Here is a 21,688-nt window from a genome sequence, read left to right as displayed (position 1 = left end):
TGTGATTTTCTCTTTCCTTCTAGTTGTAGAATTTCCACTCAGCCAGCCTTCCTGTGGTTCTGGATGATGTCTGTTTTGTCTTTTAGTTGTATTTTTGAAGTGGTTGTGCGAGGCAGCAATTTCAGGTATTTCCCTATGCCTCCATCTTGGTTTCTTCAAAGCTGAATTATTTTAATCTTGGTTTTTCAAAGAAAGCTGCTATCAACATTTTGGCACTATATTTCTTTATGTACATATACAGCATGGTGCAAAAGTAGGTTTACAGTTGTTCATGTGGAAAATAATGTGATAATTAATAAGTAACAATATAAGAATAAATTCTGTTTTTCATACTCTCAACTGTAAGCCTACTTTTGCCCCACCCTATATTCAGAAAAATCTGATTAGAATATTTAACTGCCCATAAATTAATGTTAGCTGTATGTGTTGTTGTTTTTTTACGCTTTCTTTTTAATTGTCAAAATATTGTGACTGTCTTTTCATGTCAAATAGATCCACTAGTACAACCATCATTTAGCTTTTGATTTTTAGGGGTTACATACTTTGGAGTTTTAACTTATTTTTGCTAGTTTTTAAAACTCAATGTTACAAGTAGTTAGAAAGCAGAATTGCAAATGATGCTTGGGATGTTAATAAAAGATGAACTCGGGTATCAAAAGTACAGTTTTGATACTTTCACTGAAAAATGTGCACGTTTATTTTAGTAACTAAAGCAAGTTTATATGTTGTTAATGTTTATATCAATAATTGAACAAGAAATACTTTGGTTATAAGTTAAATATTTTGTATTACCAAGAAACATTGTTTTGTTTTCTTCCAATTTCCTAGGCTAAAAAAATGCAAACTTTACTCATTAAATTTAAAAAGAAAATTTCTTATTATACTATGAATTGGTTCAGAGAAGACAGTATTTTTATATTGATAGTATGATGCATTACTGTTAAAAAGCAGAACAAGTTAGCTTTTCTAGTTCTCCTAATACTGGTAAATTCAGATGCTTAGCTGCTTTTCTCTAGTTGCTGAAAGTAACTTTAAAACCTTTCTAGAATAGTGATTTCTTGAATAAACCATGTTTAACACATGCCCCCTGCCTCAGTTCACACTCATATACTATACAGGGATGATTACCACATTTTAAGTGTCTTTTTCATACCTTGGTACCAAATATTTACAATAGCCTCTCCAAAATGAACGAACGAAGAATAGTGGAAGCCAGATAGCAAAGATAGTTCATTTCAAGGGTGTGGTTGGAAGGAAAGAAAAGCTGCATATTTAATAATCTTAAAAAGTCATGGTCTTTGGAGGTTTCAATGAAATTCCTCTTAGGTTCCAAAAGCTTTCATTTTTAACAATATTTGGTTTTGCCTTGGAAATTTTCATCAGGTATTTCCTTCTTTGACTCAAGATGCTTTTCTAAGGGGTGCCTCTTAATCCATAAAATCTTTGAATAAAACTTTGGAGCATATTTGCCAGTGTTTATACTCAGATCTTTTTAGGGTCAGCTCGTGGGTAAATGATAGATATAAAGTTTAGGAGACTGTCAGGCCTGGCCTGATTGATCTTATTGTTTATTTTATTAAGGTACACATTAATAACTTTATTACAAGGGAATTGAATTTAAGTTGGTAGAAATGAAATTTCTATATACAAGGCTAGATAGCTCATTTGGTTAGAGCATCATCCCAATATGCCAAGGTTGTGGGTTCGATCCCCAATCAGGGCACATATAAGACATACAAAAATCAGCAAATGAATGCACAAATAAGTGGAACAACAAGTTGCTGTTTCTCTTCTCTCTCTCTCTCTCTCTCCCTCTCTCTCTCTCTCTTCCTCCCTCCCTCTTCCCCTTCCCCTCTTTCTCTAAAAAATAAATAAATTATCTGAAAGGAGTGTGGCCACTGGGCTTTCACTCTACCAGAGTTGCACTGACATGTGACTTCGCAAAAGGTCTGAAGTCTTAAACAGGAGGACATTTCCTAAAATCAAGGACTCTTGCATAGAGAACATGAGTAGGTTAGCGATCTTGGCATTGGGATTCTCGTCTCTTCTAATGAAGGGACAGAATTTTTAGTCATTAGGGTTTGCCTTCTAATGGATCGGAGAGAGCCACTTGTGACTCAGAGTTATGCAGTTCATTGCTAATATCTCAGCTACCAAAATTGGCCAGGCCTAATTCATCTGAATTGAGCTGTACCACTGTCCTCTGCCCTCTTATGAAGGAAGGGTGTATGGATTTCCAAGAGAAGGCCATCTGAAAGTGGACTAAAGAAGAGGTGTAAGAGAAGCCAAGAATACTGGAGATGACAGTGTTCTATAAAGGCAGGGAAGGGGAAGGTTGGATATGGTGCAGACCACCTAACCCTAACCCCCTTCTGAAGCCAGGTACTGGTAATGCTCCAATAGATCATCTCTTCTCTGTAGACCAAACATGGTTTTACTGTACCTATCAACACAGTCACTGACAATCTATTTTAACTGAACAAATAGAAAACTAATTCATTGAACCAGGCCTAAGAAATAATTAAAGAACAAAAAGTCTCACACCCTTGCTTTGTACTTTCTGCATCATAAACACTTTCATAGCCACATTGATAGAGGACTTAAACTGTGACAGAGGGGGTAGTGCTGATTAATGAAAGTGCTGGCTGAGTTGGCCCCTCTGATGGGATAGGGAGTCTAGTGATGCTCAGTGTGAAGCTTACTTATAAGAATATTATTAGAGTGAATCTAATTTATTACATCTCAGCCCTCATAAGTTGATGTCCAGTGGCTCAGGAAAGTGATTAAAAGATTAGAAGTATATTTATCAGCCTCCTTTTTGATTGATTTCCTCTGGTCATGGAATGTGGTAAAAATCTGAGCCAGGAGACTTTCTCTTTAAAATTTCCCTGAAAACTTTACCTATATTAATATGCTAACACAAATATGATATATGATAAGCATAAAATGAAATTGTTTTAATATTTTATCAAAAATTATAGATTAGAGAACATATTTAACTGAAAAGCAATGGTTTTTACCCTGAAAACATGCTAACTGAAAGAAGCCAGTAAAAAATAAGGGCATGAGTGCTCTTGAGCAATGGGTGGTCTAGGAAGCACTCGAAATTATGTGCAAAATTTTCTTTGTATAAATGAATGCTTCTGTAGAGAGGGAGTCCATAATTTTAATCATATTGTCATAAAGACCAATGACCTTCAAATGGTTTAAAAACCATTACTTGAAAGCCTTTTTTAAAAAATTTATCTTTATTAGTGAAAGTATTACAGATGTCCCCTTTCTTTTTTTTCCCCCATTGATCCCCTCCACCCCACTCTGTACCCCTCCCCAGGCCTTTCCTGAACTATTGTCTATCCGTAGGCTTTCTTAAAAAAAACACAAAACAAAACACCAAATTTTTGTTGTTTGTCCTCCTTTTATAAATATATTGGAGTTTTTTCAGAGAGGTTCTACCTTTGGCCTGTGATTTTTGAAGATTCTTTTGTTTTTTAATAGTACAGTGTTTTACTTTTATTATTACTTACTAGAGGCCCAATGCACAAAATTCGTGCACGGATAGGGTCCCTAGCGGCTGCTGGCTGCCGACCGGGGCCTCCCTTCCCAGGCTTCTGGCTGCTAGCTGGGGCCTGCCTTCATTCCGTGCCACCCCCTGGTGGTCAGTGCATGTTATAGCGAGCAATAGAACTGGTCTGTAGAGGGGACACTTTGCATATTAGGCTTTTATATATATATAAAAGCTGAATCTATATTCAGCATATAGATTTTATGCTGAATTTACTTCTGAACCATTACATTTTTTGTTGTTTTTTTAATTTCTTCTGAGATATATTTTTCTACTGTGCAACCTCTCTTCTGGTTTAGGAATAACCTGCTCTTTTTCAGTGAGGATCATCTCAGTGTGGCAGGAAGAGCTTATTACTGGGTAAGCTGCCCGCAAGCTCTCTAAGTTCTGTGCAGCATCTTGGGAGCTTTGTTCACCTGGATGTGCTCAAGGACCAGAGAATCTACATCTACTCTTAAGTTCAGCCTTGCTCTCTGCATTTTCAAACATATGCAGCAAAAATTCAGTAGTCTTTCTGGGCCACCAACTCTGTCCAGCCCCACTGTTTGGCTGGGCATACCTCCCAACTCCACTATTGTAAGGACAGAGTGGCACACATTACTTCTGTAAAGTGACATGGCCTGGGCAGTTTCACAAGTGTTCTTAAAGTGAACATAAAGATTTGAACCTCTTGATTGCATAATTTTGTGGGATTTTCTGGGTCAAGTGAATAGCAAACCATTTTCAGAAATCACCTCAGGCTGCTGTCGCGAAGAGGAGAGCATAAATTGATGTGCTTATCATTGTGGTAGCTTTGAAATTGAATTTTAAAAATCCACAGGTATGAACAGTGTTGTATTTTAACATCATTAATAGGTTATTTGCTTTCTTAGGTCTTTCTAGGACTGAAGAGTCCAAATCAACTAGCTCTACTCTATTATTTTCTCTTCTCTATACAATTATGTTGGACTCATTTGAAATCATTTTAATTTTTGGTGGAGTTGTTATATCTCGTGTATTTGTTATTTTCACCTATTACATTAAACAACCTCTGTGTTTCCGAGAAGACTGTATCACTTTTCTATTTTCTCAAGTCCTTTCTTGATATTGATTGGTGGTTGATTTATTATTTCACCATTTTTGTTAGAAGTGATGGAACTGAATTTTTCCCCTTCTTGTTGCCTCTTTCAAAATAAATAGGTCATAGTTGCTTCCCTAGGGGATTCTGTCAAGGCAGACGTTTAGGAAGAAGGATGGTGTGTCCTCCACTTGCATTTTGGTCTCTTGGACTAAGGTCACCTGGCTGACAGCCCTGGTCTCCCAGGAAAGCTTTTCCTCTCTCAGTACTTTAAAGTCACAGAAATAGGTTTCAATTGATGTTTAGTTTGTTATTTCTTTTGCAATACTTCTCATATTGATCTTATAGTGGAAGATTACTGATTTAGGTCTAATAGTCTGCGATATCTTTGCAGGAAATATCAGAAATAATCCAAATGCTGGATTATTATAATCCTCTGTTTTTATCATTAATGAAATTTGTACCGATTTGAGACATGGGTGGATGGTCTCAAATATCACCTCTGGCTTAATCAGTACGTGCCCTAAGTTCCACATAATGAGTTTGGTAACTGTTTTAAGATAAACCGACTTTTAAGTACGACAGACCATTTCTCCCTCTTTCCTTTCTGCTCTCTTTTCTTTATTTCTTTCTAACTAAATTTTTTTTTAAATGTGAAAACATTAGCTGAAATTTTGGGAACAGGTTACCCATAGCTCTACCTTTCCAAGGCAGCTGTTTTTATGTTTCATGTCCAAACATATGGATGTGTCATGTGATTAAAATAATATATTATATGATTCAGATTATAAATTTATAAATTTTAACATTAAAAAGTCTTAGGGCTAATGAAAAATATGCTGTGGGGAAAGGATGAATATTGGAAATCTGAGCTATATTGAGTCCACCTGGGTTGTCTAATTTCAAAAATAATAAAGTTGTTCAAATGATTAAAAAAAGGGGTGTTCTAAGATATCTAAAATTTACCCCATTGTTTGCTCTTATTCTTTGAATTTATTGGCTAGAACTAGTTCAAAAATAACTAGTAGACTTTTGCCTTGTGTGTAGTATGGTCAAAACAGAATGAGAATTAGATGGAGATCATGCTTGAGTTTCTTTTCCATCCCTCACCAACTATGTGATCAGGACATTCTTCACCGTTTGGAGCTTCAAAAGGGGTGAACATTATTAAATTGCAGAATACTTTAAGGCTTCAATTTAAAATGCCAATGTTGCATTTACATGCCAGGCTAAAGTTTGTGATTACATAGCAACATGAATAATTAACATGTTTAAGTAATTTGTCTTTTCTTTGTTACTATGGTTCATTAGTAGTGTGATGAATGTCCTTTTGTATAAATTTAGGTGGTTTGATAGATTGGGTGGGTTGTATATGAACTTCAGGATCTTATGAGGCAGGTAGGCCTGTCCAAGAACGCCTGTCAAAGATCACTTGATGGTGAGTGGCAAGGCAGTGCTGATATGTTTTAATTTCTGTTTGAGTGTCCTTTTTGATAGATCACATGGTAGCCATTTAGCAGCCCGTTGACACCTTTAGGCAGCATGTAAACATTCCTCTCTCTGTGCCAAAAATCACATCTACATCATAACGTGAATGTGTTCCTGATTGTAAAAATAATACTTGGAAAATAAGAAAGCATAAGGAAGAAAACGTATAAATCAGGTTATTATCTCCCTCTAACAGAAATAACCATTTATGTTTATTGTATTGCCTTCTAACCTGTTTTTCTCATCATATAACTATTTTGCTTACCATGACAGATGGGTATTTTCCTATGTCCATCTTTACTGCCTTTCTAATTCAAGGTTTAGAATATATACAGTATCATAAAGTAGGTGCTTAAAAAGGATAAAACTACTTCTTACAGAGAAGCGAAAAAACTCCTAAGTTAACTTACAGAGGAAATGGCAGATTCGGTTACCTATGCTTTGCTTGGAGAGGATGAGGATGGGTAGAGAGTCCTCAGCGATCAGTGTGGTACAGTGGACAGAGCACAGCTTTAGACTGGGGCTGAGTTGAGTGAATCCTGGTTCCATCACCTACTAATTGTGTGATTTTGGACAATCTGACCTTTGATTTCCTCATCTTTAAGGTGGGATGAATACTGCCTGCCATTCAGGGCTACTGTGGGGTTAGAGACAATGGCTATAAATAAAGTGCCTGGCCCATTATCTGAACATGTTAGCCGGAGGGTAAACAATAGTCAGAAGAAACCTAAGACTTATAAAATTTAAACATACATTATGGAGAGCATGTTTCAGCCATAAAAATAACTCTGTTATAAAAGTATCTATTTGTATAATTCACTATTTCCCTTTTCTCTTATAAATATAATACTGCCAATGGAGGAGTAAAAATATGATGAAAAAGTGTTGTGTCTCAAAGATGATGTGTGCTCTGGTGGGATCCTTACTTGTGAGCTCCAGCCAGCCCCGTGCAGGCTGCAGTGTTCCCGGGACACCCCTACTGAAGATGCAGCATGACTGGCCCGGGTTAGGTTTTGAGGGTTCACCTGTGAGTTCCCAAGGGACATTCACAATCCAGGGCAGTGTCAGGTGACCTTGGCTGCAGGAGTTCCAATTCAGAAAAAAGCAAAAACCTTTTCAGGGCACTTTTTAGAAAATAAGAATGAAAATAGCTTTAATGAGCCCTGTTGTAGGTGCTGGGGTAAAATGTATGAATTCTGAAAACGTAAATTGCTTATTGAACATACAAGAATAAGTGAAAAATTGGCATTGGCTATTTCTTTTAGCCAGTAACAGGTTAAATCCTGGGTGTGTTTGAGGAAAAACAATACTAATCTAATTTTTATTCCCACATTAGACTGCCAAGTTAGAGTAATCCACAGGTTACAGTTACTCATGTCTGATCTCATGTGAGTCAGAGATGTAGACACAGTCCAAATAGGAACACAAGTAGGGTGGTGGTACGTGTTGTAATGGATACAAGTATGGTGATTAGCAAGTAGTTAATTCTTATAAGGGAAACAGGCCTTCCAGACTCAGAAAACTGTGACCAAACACAGATGTGTAGCCTAGTGCATGCCAGAGAAGGGAAAGTAACTGGTTTGTGGAGGGCATAAGGAAGGTGCCAGGAGAATGAGCTTGGAGCCACTGCACTAGTACTACATATGACTTTTACCAAAGGTGGCAAGATTTTTTATTTCCATTCTGGAAAAAATGTCAAGAATGTTACATAATTAGTAAAAACAGAAAGAATAACAGAGCTAGTCAGTATAAAATAATTTTTAAAAACTGAAAAGACACAAAAAATATACGCTTGCTGAAATAGACCAATTTTTAGGAAAGCAGACAGTGTCCTCTTCCAGTCGCATTAGAAGGCGAATGCTTTAGGAAGGAGTTGACTCCGCACCCCACATCAGAAATGTAGCAGCGTAATGAGTAACCTGATGCACACAGCTAAATGATCTGCTATGACTTGTCATACAAAGTGTTCAACTCTATTATGTTCTCAACCACTGCTGCTCCCTGAAGTTTCGGAATTCACCACTGACTTGATTAAAAATCACCGTTAAGAGAGAAGTTTATATAGAAAGGCAAACATACACACACACACACACACACACACACACACACACACACACACACACACTTCTCTTTAAAATTCAGGACAATGGTAAGAGACACTTTGGTGGGGGCAAAGACAGGAAATCCTCAAGTACTGTAAATAGAAGAGTGATAGCATAAGACTCATGCTACTCTTATTACACTTTCTCATAACGATTTCCTGATTTTCCCCTTTTCTTTAAGCACCAGATGGAAAGTCAGGAAACCAGGATCAGACTCGTATAATTTCCTAAACATCCGCCTCATCTCAGACAAGTCTCTTTGCTTTTCTAGCCCTCAGTTTCCTCATCTCTCAAATGAAAGGATTTTCAAATAGAGCTGCTTCACAGGCCACGCTGGAAGATGAGAGCCTCCTGCCATCCCTACCCTTCTAACACCAGCTTTGCTTTTATTTGTGTTATGAATGAGGGCTGGTCTGAAAATCACTGAACTGGATGTTCCAAAGGGCATATCCAGCTCCGTAACAACTGCCACATGTGTGGAATGGGCATAACAATAGGTCCATTTCACACGTATCTGAGGGTTGACCAAGGTGCACATGCAGCTCAGAGCGTAGAACATAGGAAGCATTCGGTGTGTTCGCTGTTGTTCTCCCCAACCCCAGATTGGTCCCTCACACGTAAGACTGCATTTCTTGGCTCTTTGAGTATAAAATGTTGACCTGAAAAAAAGGCCTAAGCCATCTGTTTTATACCCCAAATCCTGTAAGATGTCTTGGACATTTAATCTGTGAATTTATAGCGTAACTATTTTCTTTCTATTTTTTTGTACATTGTTTTTCCTCCCACAACTGGAAGTTTTCTTCTTCTCCATTAGATTCTTGAAATAATTATGACCAGGTGCAATTATGACCTTGCACACACCAATGTCTTTCAGGCTTGTCAGCTCCTGGGAAAGTGACATCAGCGTCCACTCTCTGACCCTGCCCTCTGCAACCTGCTTGGAGCTGCTGCTGATATTATCAAGGAATAACACCACGCTGCCTCCGTCCCTTCGCTGTATGAATTCCTTTCAGGTAAGGGATTGTTCCTACCAGGGTGTGATTTCTTAGTTTTACTTGTAATGGCTTTCTAAGGAGCCTGTCTTTCACAGGAGGTAGTCCACGGAAACCCACATTTTCACATCATACTAATAATAAGCATAATGCATGTACTGCCTTGCCTGTCTCTTTTTAAACAAATGAAAAAATGGAGGCTCAGAATTCTCTACGCAGTTGTTCAGTAGTGATGAAATCCATCTCTCTCTAACTCCAGGGTTTGTTCCCTTAATCTTTCCTGCCTCTGAGAGAAAAGGCAAGAACATTTGACAGAGACACTTGTGAATGCCACTTCCTTTTTCCCAGATTTGCCCTGGAACAAGGATCTTCAGCTTGCAGTCAAATTGCCAAGTGGATGCTTAACAGTGATAGGGTCCTACCCACTCTCAGCACCTGTTCCCTCTCTCCCTGGTCCCACCATCATCACTTTCCCACTCTCCTGGGTATCAATCTATGCTCCAGGTAAAGGACAAGGTCAGAACAGGACAAACAGGACAGCAAATATGGACCAACCAGCTAATTGGTAGGCAGCTAATTGTCACTGAGGTGGCAAATGAGAATGAAGATGTTAATCACTAAAGTTGTGACCCAATAGCTACTGAGTGTAATTGAACATATCAATGAGTCTTGACAATGGAAAAATATTCACAAACCTTCTGAGCTTGGTGAGAAGGCCACATGCCCAGGTGAGAAATGAGTCAATGTAAGTCAATTCTACTTCCGAAGGGTTGCGGGTGTATCTTAAAATAACTTCAGGATCAATGTGTGTTGCTTGGTGCATCTCTGTGTTAAAACAAGACATGAATTCTTCTATGAATTATAGCTCAAAAAATTGATTAAAAAACATAATTACTGCAATCTAATTTGTATCCATATTCTCCTGGTAATTTATTATATTGATTATCTCTGTGATTTTCTTCCTGATACAAATTTCAGACTTTGGCCATGGTGTACCTGTTTGTATTTATCATTCATTACTCGATTATCAGCTTTGATACCGGACTCAAGGGACCTTAGAAAACACCTTATTTTGTAGGAGAGGAAACTGAGACGCAGAGAGATGGAGTGAACTGGCCAGGGACCACGCAGCATGTTAGAGACAGAGCTGGAGTCCCCTGGCAAATGCCCAGGTAACTGCATCTACCACCTGAATGCAGTGCTTGCCCAAGTCTTGGGAGGTAGAGGGTGTGTCAGTGGTAGATGGAGGCCAGTTGTGTCTATCTTGGAATATCCATATCATCCCTTATTCTGTAGTAATTTGTAATTATTTATTTGTATGCTGCCCTGAACCAGAAATGATTTAAAATTCTATCAATCTTTCTTTCTTCTAAGTTTTGCTCTTGAGATTGAACACTGGATAACACAAAAGTTTATATATGCCCACAAACTTTTTTGAAGGGAGGTAAGGAACTTAACAATGGTTACCTTTGGGGAGTGAGGCTGGAAGGCAATTATTTTTTATTTGTTCCTTCGTGTATGGTGTGAAATTTTTATATGATGGGTGAGTGGGGAGCCAGAGAGATGACTCTGACTTGAAGGATTTTACACAGAATATTGGGGAAGATGGAACCATCATCTGTGTGTGATATAAATTGAGAATAATTATATTACAAAGTTGCCTCAACGCAAGTCTTAGAAATGAAAGGTAAAAGAGGAATCTAAACCGGGTGTGGGGGATTTGAGAGGAGGCCCAGTCTGTATTTCTTCTCCATGAGACGAGGCAGGCGGCCTTGCTGCCTTTGAGGATCTCAGCTCGGGCTCATGTAAACACAGGGGCAGGAAAGCCTGCCCTGCTCTTGGTGGCATTAGTGTTCTCTCCTCTCACCTCTAATCACAGGAGCTTTTAGAGCTGTCAGCATGTTAATTGCTAAGTGACCCTCTCTATTAGTGATTGTTCTTCCTCTGGTCTCAGTCCATTTGCTGAATATTATTGTCAGGAGCACAAACACTTGCCCGATTTCAAAGGTACAGAGAAACTTGTCACAGGTTCCTGAACAGTGTCTGCTAAAGAGATTTCCCCCTGCTTCTTGCCCTGGAAAGATGCATTCTTATTATGGCTTTACCAGGAATCGACTTCCCTGTGCGGGCCTTCACTCCAAAATAGAGGATTAGTGAAAAAGGGAGGATGTCTGTCAGGATTAGAAAGAGAGGCCCTGCTTCATCTTTGTAACACCCCCTTAATCATTTACTATAAGAGCAAGGAATGGGGCTGCTAATTCTGCCTGTACTTGGGATTTACTTTTTCAATTGGGAGCTACTTTAATGCAGTTCTTTAAAGTGCTGTACTGGCAAGAGCTGTAGAATAACAGAGTGACATTTGTTAAAGATACCATCTTTACATTTCCAGTTCTCTTGTATTCCAGGCCGAGTCAGTTACTGTGAGCAATGTTGCTTTTTTTTCCCCTTTTTTTGTAAAAATGTGATTTTCCATTTCTGAGGATTCAAGTGGCACTCCCATTTGAGCCTTATCACTGCCAAATCCCAAAAGGAGAGGTTTATCTTATTAACTAGAGGCCCGGTGCATGAAATTCGTGCACGGCAAGGGGGCAGGTGTCCCTCAGCCCAGCCTGCACCCTCTCCAATCTGGGACCCCTTGAGGGCAGTCGGACATTCCTCTCACAATCCAGGACTGCTGGCTCCCAACCGCTCGCCTGCCTGCCTGCCTGATTGCCCCTAACCGTTTCTGCCTGCCAGCCTGATCACCCCCTAACCACTCCCCTGCCAGCCTGATTGACGCCTAACTGCTCCCCTGCCGGCCCGGTTGCCCCCATCTGCCCTACCCTTCAGACCTAGTCCCCCCCAACTGCCCTCCCCTGCTGGCCTGATTGCCCACAACTGCCCTCCCCTGCAGGCCATCTTGTGTGTTGGAGTGGTGGTCAATTTGCATATTACCTCTTTATTAGATAGGATTAGAGCTATTCACATATAAGAAAGTGTAACTTCTTAAATTACAATATAACATTTCTCTCAAGCCAATAGGGATTTCTTTGGGTAGATTTGTTATCATTTTAACTTGCACTGGGTTACATACCTGAACATGCCTGTTGTGATTATGAGCGAAGAGACTGTAGCATTTGGTGGATAATCACTGATGTATTGTTAGGCACGTACTAGAGTTGTTGTTGCAGCCCCAGGAAGAAGGATGGGCTTACCGTGTCACACTCTGTTAAAATTCTTCCATGACTTTTATTGCAATGAGAATAAAATCCAAACATCTGCACCTGGCCAACAAAGCCCGCAACATGTGGCCCTGCCTTGCCCTTTGGCCTCATGTCCTGCTCTCTCCCTCTCACTCTGTTCCAGCCACACTGGCCTTATTTTCTGCTCCCTAGCACAAGCTGGATCTGGCCGTAGAGTCTGTGTATTGGAGGTTTTCTTTGCTACCAGGAGGTGTTCTGGACCAGATTTCAGGTCTGGACCTTCTTTCAGTCTCAGCTCAGGTGCCCCCTTCCCTAAGGGGCCTAGCCTGACACTCCTCATCGATTCCTCTCTCCCTATCAGCATATTCTATAACCTTATCTTGTACATTTATTTGTCCTTTTTCCTCTACTGAAATGTGTGTTAACTGAAAAGAGGGAGAATGTCTGCTTGTGTTCAATATTGTGTCAACAGAACTTAGAACAGTGCTTGGACGGAGAAAGCATATGGGCTGACTGGCTATGGTGGGAGGATACGCAAATAGAGCGCAAATCAGCATGGCCATTTGACATTCTAGAGATCTCCAAAAGACGGAGCTAGTGTGAGCCGTGCACACTCCGGGGCAGACGCAGAGCCCTTTCCTGTTGAGACAGGGTAGACTCCACAGGTCATTCAGATTGGAGAGATGTGGGCAAGGTTGAGCACAGGTGGGTATCTGCACTGTAATTCCAGCCTGGGGCTTTGTGCAGATGAGAAAGACTGGGAGAAGAGTTCAGCCTTTAGAAAGAGCTGGCAGGAATCGAGATAAGCAGAGTGACTAGTACACAGGACTGGGCTCCCTCTAGGCACTGGAGACCACAGTACGGAAATAGGGATGGTGCCCAAGCTTCGATGCCAGAAACCCAGGCGGCAGGATTGAAGGTCCAGGAACGGGGCAGGTAGCAGCCTGTGGCCCTCATGACTGCTGCCAGCTTGCTTCCGCTCCGAGTGCTTCAGAACTCCGGGGCGAGGTGGCAGAAGGCCATTTCCATATCCATTTTGCTAGATGGCAGACCCGCTTCTTAACCGGTAATAGCAACTTTAAATCTGAATGGCGTAGAGCCTTAAGAGCAACCGGGTTGGATCCAGGATTGGGCAGGGCTGTGGGTTTTAATTACTAGGCCTTTTCCTTAGAATCCTAGACTATTACTGTAGCAGGAAAGACCAATTAGTCTAATTACCTTAATTTTATAGATAAGGAAATAGACCCCAGAAGGGTAAGTTGATATTGGAGACTAACTGATTTCTATGCTATGCTTTTTGTGCTACACAAGATGCTGACTTCTCTTCAGGTATGAAGGATATTATTTTTCTTATTAGCATTTCCTTATTCCATGGAACACAGGTTCCTTAGGACAGCGGTCGCCAACCGGTGATCCGATGACCACTGGTGGTCCGTGAGGTCAGAAAGATTGGCGACTGCTGCCTTAGGATAGTTGTTATAGAAAATAGTATTTAATAATTATGTATTAATAATGCAGATTTTAAAGGCTAATGTATATTCAGTGCTTTCTGTTATCGTGGCACTGTTCTCAATGATTAGCTCATTGTCATGAAAAAATACCACAAGGAAGGTATATTATTCCCATTTCACTTGTGCAGAAACTGAGCCAGAGAGATGAACTTGCCCATGCTCTCACAACTAGTAAATGGAGGAGCATAAGGTACAAAGCCTGGCCCTAGAATCCCCTGTACTTAATCACCAGGTACTGTTGCCATTTAAAATAACTTTAGTTAAACTAAGATTTTTTTTTTATTTTTACTTGCAGGACTTTTCAGTGCCTTTCATATGTGTGTAAGGAGCATTGTGACCCTTGCTAGTTAAAGAATATAGTTAATATTATTTCCCAGTTGTATTGGATACTACGAAGACTTTTTCTAGGGGCATTTAATGGAATTAATGCTCTGAGAACACAGATGGGAGACACTATTCTGTCTGATAGCGGAAGATTTGGATGATAAGGCAGAGCACTCACGTCCGTTCTTCCCAGCAGTCTTGCTGATCTCCAACAGAGTAACGCCGCACGTTTAATTGGTGATTGTCGAGAGGATATCATTTTTTATTTTTTTATTTTTAGTGACTAGACAGCTCTCCTCTGGTCAGGGCCACCTTGGTCAGATGGTACAGCAGGAACAAGATTTGCCATTTCTTAGTACACAGTGAGTCACAGGAGAGGCCCAGCAGGCCCTGGTTGAGCATTGCTTTCCCAGTCTGCACCTGCTTCCAGTTCTATTGCAGCTGGGTCTCGGCCACTCTGAACACAGTGCAGCTAGGTAGTAACATGGCAGAGGGTCCCATTAATAGGTTGAGTCATCTGGCTAAACTCTGTCTCTCTCCTTACTTATGACTTGACTTCCACTGAGAATTCCCAAGAGGAGTCCTCCTTGGAAACTTATATTCAGCTGAGGGATAAGCAGTGTTCCATAGCCTTGGGCCCTGAGCTGAGGAAACCATTCTTGTCCATTCCCTCACCTTCCCTCATTAACGCTGGCTCCATCCAGCCGCTCCGGGCCATCCAGATTGTGTGGATGGGATTGTCCGGAGCGCAGAGCCCCAGAACTGAAGCTGCTTCTTTCCCACAGGTAGATGGCTGCATTCCATAATAATTTAAAATGTTTTCACAGGCATTATATACTTTTTAAATCCTCACAACAACCCCTATTTTGAAAGTGAGGAAAGTAAGTGATATGGGCAAGTTCACGTAGAATGTAGTTAATATTATTTCCCAGGACTCTGCCTTACTATCCAAATACAGGGTGGTGTTTCAAACCTGGGACTTCTTATTTATTCCACCTCATGACAGTTACGTTAAAGAAAATACCGAGGGGCCTTATTTAACAGTCCTAGGTCTTGTGCATACTCTCTTTCCCATAAGGCAGCAAGTGCCTCTTTTACTAATATCACCCTTTAGAGAACCACAGCCTTCAGCCCTGGGAGCGTGTTGTGGTGTTCTCCAGCATCATAGATTCTGAGCGTCATCAGACTGCAGGTTTATGCATATGCTGTGTGGTTGAATAATACGGTGAAAATATGTAGAAAGGAAGAAGCAAAGATTTATAGAGCTTATTTTTTACCATAATGGGGTTGCTCAGGGATATTTCCTCAGCTCTAGATGGATTTGAAATCATACACTGTTCAGTGAAGAAGGGTGAAGCAGATGAACTATCTTGAATAAGGGACTCATTCCAGAGGAAAAAAAATTCTTAATTATTTTACTTGTATGCAGTTTGACTTTAACTGTAAAAAAACACATATTCAACTTCTCATTTGTTCAGAAGTGAATAATTTTGCAAATCCCCTATTCAGCTACTCTTTTTACTACTTATTAATACCTATATCAAAAAGAGGGAGAAAGTAACACATGAAAATTTGGTTTTGTCATTTGGCCATTTGTTGGTATCTCAGGGGAAAAGCTTTGATTGCTTATATGTTTGAAGTTGTAGTTTAAGCTTAGGAACTTCTTAAAAAAATGTGATCTACAGGGGGCTTCAAGAAATTGGAAGGCAGAGGCCTTTATAGATCAGTAGCAACAACGGGGCTACAGAGAAGAGAAAGTGAGGTTTCTATCTCTACACCATTTTTTTTTCTATTCTACTTTTAGACATTGCACTGCATAAATGGCTTTATCTATTATATGCCATGTTCATCTCTAGAGGAATTATAGATGTAATTATCTTTATTTTTTTTAATCCTCATCCAAAAATAGTTTTCATTGATTCTAGAAAGAAATGGAGAGGGAGAGATAAACATCGATGTGAAAGAGACACACCGATTGGTCGCCTCCTCACATGTGCCCCAACTGGGGAGTGAACCCACAACCCAGGTACGAGCCCTTGACTGGGAATCAAACCTGTGACCCTTCTGTGTATGGGACAACACTCTAACCACTTAGCAACTCTGGCCAGAGTGTCGTAATTATCTTTTAAAGTAACGTTTTAGAAAATGATTATAAGAAGACAGTCACATGATAAAAAAAAAAGGGAAAATACAGAAAAGTGTAAAGAAAATTAAAAATTACTGAGAATAAAATAGAGTAATTCTTGTTAGTGTTTTTTATGTATGCTCACATATCTATTCACACAGACACAAATATGTTTTAGTATAAAATTGCCCTTGTTGGAGGTGCTGGGACTCAGTTACTGGCAGTATTCTGTTCTTTCCTCTGTTTCACCTTGCGTGAAGACAGTCATCCCCCGAGGCTGTCAAAGGCACTTGGAGACTTTTTACGTGAAAGTCCTGTTGTTAGGTGACAGTGGATGGGGAGGGAGGCCGTGAGCCATTCCAGGTGCCCACGGGTTGCTGCGGGTGTAATCAGGAGGCAGGTAGGCCTGCAGGAGATGGGCAGGCGCCTGCTGGAACTTCACTCCGCTATCAGGGAGATCTAAGGCGCGTTCCAGAGACCTGAGAGGTGGGCTGTTGACCCCCTCAGTCCCCGAGGTGTGCCAGTCTTCTCTCTTTCCTGCTAATGCCTTTGTCCTCAGCGGGCAGAGATAATCCAGGACTTGAATGCTACTCATAATATTTAGGAAATCCAAGTCTCAAAGGTAGTGATTACTGCTCTATTTTCAGCCTCTCTCCTCAAAACAGATTTCTGAGAACTGCCTCCGCAATTTGGGCCTGAAAGGATGTTGCCGCCTTCATTCCTTTCTGCCCTGTGAGGTGTTGTGTGGTTTGGGGAAATGAGCAGGTAGCCTTCGTTTACTACAGTTCTGTAGTCGGGATTCTCCCGTCCTCTTCCTCCCTTCATGCTGGTCCCTGCTGTTTTGCCATATTCTTGAGAGAATGTGGAGGACGGGGCCAAGCAGAGAGCCAGCTCATGTCACCGCCACATCACATCTATCAAAAGGCTGATCGCGCTACCCAGATTCCCCGCTACACGTCCTGCCCCTCTGAAATGTCTGTCTTCCACGGACGTGGTTCCCAAGCCTTCCCTGACCTTCACTCTGAGGAGCTGCACTTGTTCGGGGATCCTGATTGCGCCAGGGCTGCTCTGGCTTTGGCCTTATTGAGAGAAGCAGGGATGAGGTAGAGCCCAGAAAGTCATTGATTCTGTCTCTCATGTTGTTTGCTTGTTTTTAGTAAATTAACTTTTTCCCCCCTGACTTTAAAGGAAATACATACTCATGACAGAAAATGTGGTATGTTTTTCATTAGCAAAACAATACTTATTTGCCCTCTTAACCTAAAAATATAGAGTCTTAAAATTAAACCAGCTATTACCTATCCCCTTTCAGTCCTAATGGCTGGTGGGGAGAGAAGGCCTGGCGGCAAGGCCTGCCAGGGCTGAGCAGCCGCTGTGCTTTGAGGGCCCTCACTGTCCCGCACCTCAGGATCTTTAACGCTGAGATGGAAGTGGGGAGGACTGGAGGGCAGATAGGTTTGTCTAATTCATCCGCGACAGGAATAGGCATGTGCTGGTCACTAAATGTCAGTGTCCGTGGGAAGCCTGTTTAAAATTCAGGTTTCTGAGAGATTCTGCGTCAGTGACTCTGCAGGAGCGCCCGGAATCTGCATGTGGCTAACACCCAAAGTGTTTCTGATAAAGGCTTTCAAGAACCAAGGTCAGAAACACGTATATGATAATAGAATATATTCCCACTGAGGTAGAAAATATAAACAAAACGTGTTTGTTTGTTTTTTAATTATGACAGACACCTAGTTACTAGTTCAAATAGCTCAGTTATTTTTCTCTTTTCTTCACTTTTCCTTATGAACCTGCACTTGCCACATACCTGACTGTGAAGTAAACTGAGCCACCTCAAAGTTCGTACTTTGTCTGGTACTGTTTTCTTCTCCTGTGTTCTCTCCCTTTCACACTCAGGTGCTGGTGGAGCCCAGGTGTCAGTTACCTCTAAGTTGTCTTCCTGCCGTGTGGCATGGACACCTCGCCTCCAGTGTCTCCCAGTCTCCGGTTCCTCCCCTCGCAGGGATGTGCAGCCCCCACAGCCTCTCTCCTTCCGCAGCCAGCCGCTCCCCTTGACAGAGGACACTCAGGGTCTAGTCTTAAATCTGCCCCCAACATGTGACCCTGCTCTAGCCCAGTAACCTCGCGGGGTCCCAATTGCTTTATCTGTGCAATGAGGGCCATGGGTTAGATTATAAAGTTCCTTGTAAAGTAGAAGCACACAGAGGCACTGTGTTCCCAGCTGTTCCTAATTTATTCACCCAGGCTGAACACGGTAACTGTATTTCTTACAGAGACTGAGTCCTTATTTCTTTTGAACATCTTGAAAGTGTTTAACTGTTGAAAAGCATAGATAAAACCCCATTACCTAGAGGTTTTGTTTTGGTTTGGTTTGGTTTTGCTCTCCAAGAGAATGGAGTTTATATCCTGGACCTTGCTAACAGCCACAAAAAGGGGTCACAAGTGACGGGATTGCAGTGCCGTCTGGCCCTGGGCTCTCCTGCCTGAGAATCCCAGGTCACTCCTTCCTGTGGGGGCAGACAGAGAAAAGTCAGTGTCAGGTGAGCCGTGTAGAGACAAGAGGCAGAACCCTGGAATGGTCTTTGGACGACTCTCGATTTCTCTGCTCTCCCTCAGCTTCTTCCTCTTCGGGTTCCACCCTGTGTTTCTGACTCTCAGGGTCCTGGTTCTCATTGAAACAGCTGCGGCTTGGGAATTTTCCAGTGGTTTAGCATTTGCATTAATTTTATTTGTAGATGTGGTTATTCTGGGAAAGCTTTCTAACTGGAGCTGTTAACAACAAGACTCGGTTCTTTCCCACACACTGAACATGGCTGTGTTCAGTCGAGCGGCTTCCTGGTGGAGGGTCCACTTCCTTGAAAAGGAGGCTAAAGACGTGTCTGCTTTTAGAAACAACGTGCCATCAGGATCGAGATGACTGAGCTCGCCTCTCCCGTGAAGGAAGCTACTGTACTGTTGGCAGGAGCTTTTCTGCCCAGAGGGGCAAACAGCATCCTGGGAAGAGTGCCAGCCTGGAAGGGAATGACGGGTTGGAAGGTGGAATTATTCTAAGCTTCCACTGAGAATCTCCAGTAAGGATTCATCCCTTCAGCAAAGTGAGAAGATTTAGAACAAAAAAGGTGTTGGGGAACTGGGACAAAGGGATTAGGAGGAACAAGAATGAAGCCAATTTATTGTCCTTCTGTTCCTCTCTCATAGACCTGATAGGTGACATAGAGGGGGGAAGCGTGGCATGGAGGGGGGAAGCGGGTCTGGTTTCTGGTCTGGGCTGCTATGGCACCTGCAACCAGTGTGACTGGGTGCAAGTCACCTGTCTAGATCCAGGTTTCTCGTTCCTGCAGCTCAGAAATCCACCCATGCTACATTTTAGTAGTCGAAGGACTCACAGTAGTGTGCGAGCTTATGGATTAAGTTAGCCAGGGGAAGAAGGCCGGCATCCAGTGTAAGGTTAGCATCCCCTTACAGGTTAGCACGTTGCTTCTTTCTAGGCTGGAACTTGGAAATGATGGCTGCAGAGGTTGCAAAGGAAGGATTCTGCTGTGGCAGCAGGGAAATATTTCTGTAGCTTCAAACAGGGGTTCATGCAGTTAGCATCTGCAGTTAGCTTTCAGTTGAGTAAGGCAGTTTGATCAATCCGTGGCGAACGAGAGGTTATCTGGTGCCTTGTTCAAAGCTCTAATAACAGAACGCAGACTAAACTGGAATAAAGAATTGGTCAAGTGATATTTAGGTGCCAGTGCCTTTTCTTGTCTCTTTAAAGCTGGGAGTAGTTCTTTATAAATAATAACATTTATCCATAGTCCCAACGTTTCTGACTCTTCCTGCTGATCATAAATTATTGTTGTTGTTTTGTCTCATTTAACTTCAGCTTGAAAATCATTTGTAAAGGCAATAAACATTGGAGGCATTGCCTGTTTGAACTGTCAGCTGCTTTTCAGCATCAATACCCCCCCCCAAATATACTATTGTTTTTAGCAGAAATTAGAGCCCTGCAAACAGAACACATGATTTTATTTTAAACAGGTAAGTTAACTCTGCTTACATTATTGTGATTTCTAGTGTAGCTGGACTTATGTCTACCATCTCTTTATTTTTTATTTTTTTAGTGATTTTTTTTTTTAAAGAGAGAGAGAGTAAAGGAAAGGGAGATAGAGCTAGAAACATCAATGAGAGAGAAACATCATCCATCTGCTGCCTACTGCACGTCTCCTCCTGGGGATCGAGCCTGAAACCCGGGCACGCAACCTGACCAAGAATTAAACCGTGACCTCTTGATTCCTGGGTCGATGCTCAAACACTGAGCTACACTGGCTGGGCTACTATCTCTCTATAAGCATGTGGAGGGGAGTGTATGTGTTTTGATTACCTTACTATCTTTTCTTCTTTTTTTCTATTTCTTATCCTCTGTTCTCTTGATAATTTTTCATCTTTTTTTATAAGTGTATTTTCTGGCTTGGAAGCAGTAGCATACAGTTTTCTTTTTTTAGTGGTTACTCTTACATTTTTTAACTATATAAAGTATAAAGCTTCCTAGTAAAAATAAAATTGTTCAGTATCTTCACCTTTTTCAAACAAGCAAGAATCTTACCATATTTTAACTGTCTATTAAGCTCATTCCTTCCCCTCATCCCCTTCTTCCCCATTATTCTGTACTACTTTTATTTGTTTCACTTAAAAACAAATGTTAGTTATTAATTTTAAATATATTTTAATGTTCAGTACCTATATGCATATGAGTTTATGTGCTTTTTTGTTTGTTTGTTTTCCTGAATCCCATATCCGTTAGTATTCTTTTCACTGATGGTCTGTGAATGGTAGATTCTTGGTCTTTCTATCTAAAATGTCTTTATTTTGTTCATAGTCTTGTAAGCTAAGTATAGAATTCTGTACCCCTTCACAGTGTGAAGGTTTATCACACATTGCCTTTTGTCATCTATTTCTATTGATAAGACAGCTATTGTAAGATTATTTGCTGTTTCCTTGAAGATAATCTATCTCTTTTCTCTGACTGGCCTATAAAATTTTATCTTTGTGCTTGATATACTGTATAGTTTTTCAGTGATGTGTAGGTGTGGATTTAAAAAAAATATTCTATTCTCTGAGACCAGATCATCTGAGGACTCATCTTTAATTAGTTCTGGAAAATGGTTAACCATTATATATTAAATCTCAATTATCCCCGCATTTTCTTCTTTTGCCCTCCTATTAGGTGTATATCAGAGTCTTTCAATCTGTTCTCCTTGTCTCTTAAAGGTTGTTTCACATATATATGTCTATATATGGATTCAGGATAAATTCTTCAGCACTAGATTTTGTAAGCACTCTTTCTGGTACTTATCCCC

General features: G+C 40.9%; 1 protein-coding gene across 3 annotated transcripts in view; it reads left to right on the top strand.

Annotated features, from left to right (window-relative positions):
* UBE3D (ubiquitin protein ligase E3D) overlaps nucleotides 1-21,688 on the top strand; it is a 141,111-nt gene that overhangs the window by 69,731 nt on the left and 49,692 nt on the right. For 2 of the 3 annotated variants that reach the window (XM_005869933.2, XM_014542651.1), the window contains exon 9: nucleotides 9,084-9,222. In XM_005869933.2, coding sequence (XP_005869995.2) covers nucleotides 9,084-9,222 — 139 coding nt within the window. Of the gene's footprint in view, nucleotides 1-9,083; nucleotides 9,223-9,549; nucleotides 9,904-21,688 lie in introns of those variants that run through there. The other variant, XM_014542650.1, reaches the window with a different exon arrangement.

Source organism: Myotis brandtii, unplaced genomic scaffold, assembly GCF_000412655.1.
Source record: "Myotis brandtii unplaced genomic scaffold, ASM41265v1 scaffold31, whole genome shotgun sequence".
Taxonomy (NCBI): domain Eukaryota; kingdom Metazoa; phylum Chordata; class Mammalia; order Chiroptera; family Vespertilionidae; genus Myotis; species Myotis brandtii.
The sequence above is the reverse complement of the archived record's forward strand: the minus strand, read 5'-3'. Positions and strand labels throughout refer to the sequence as shown.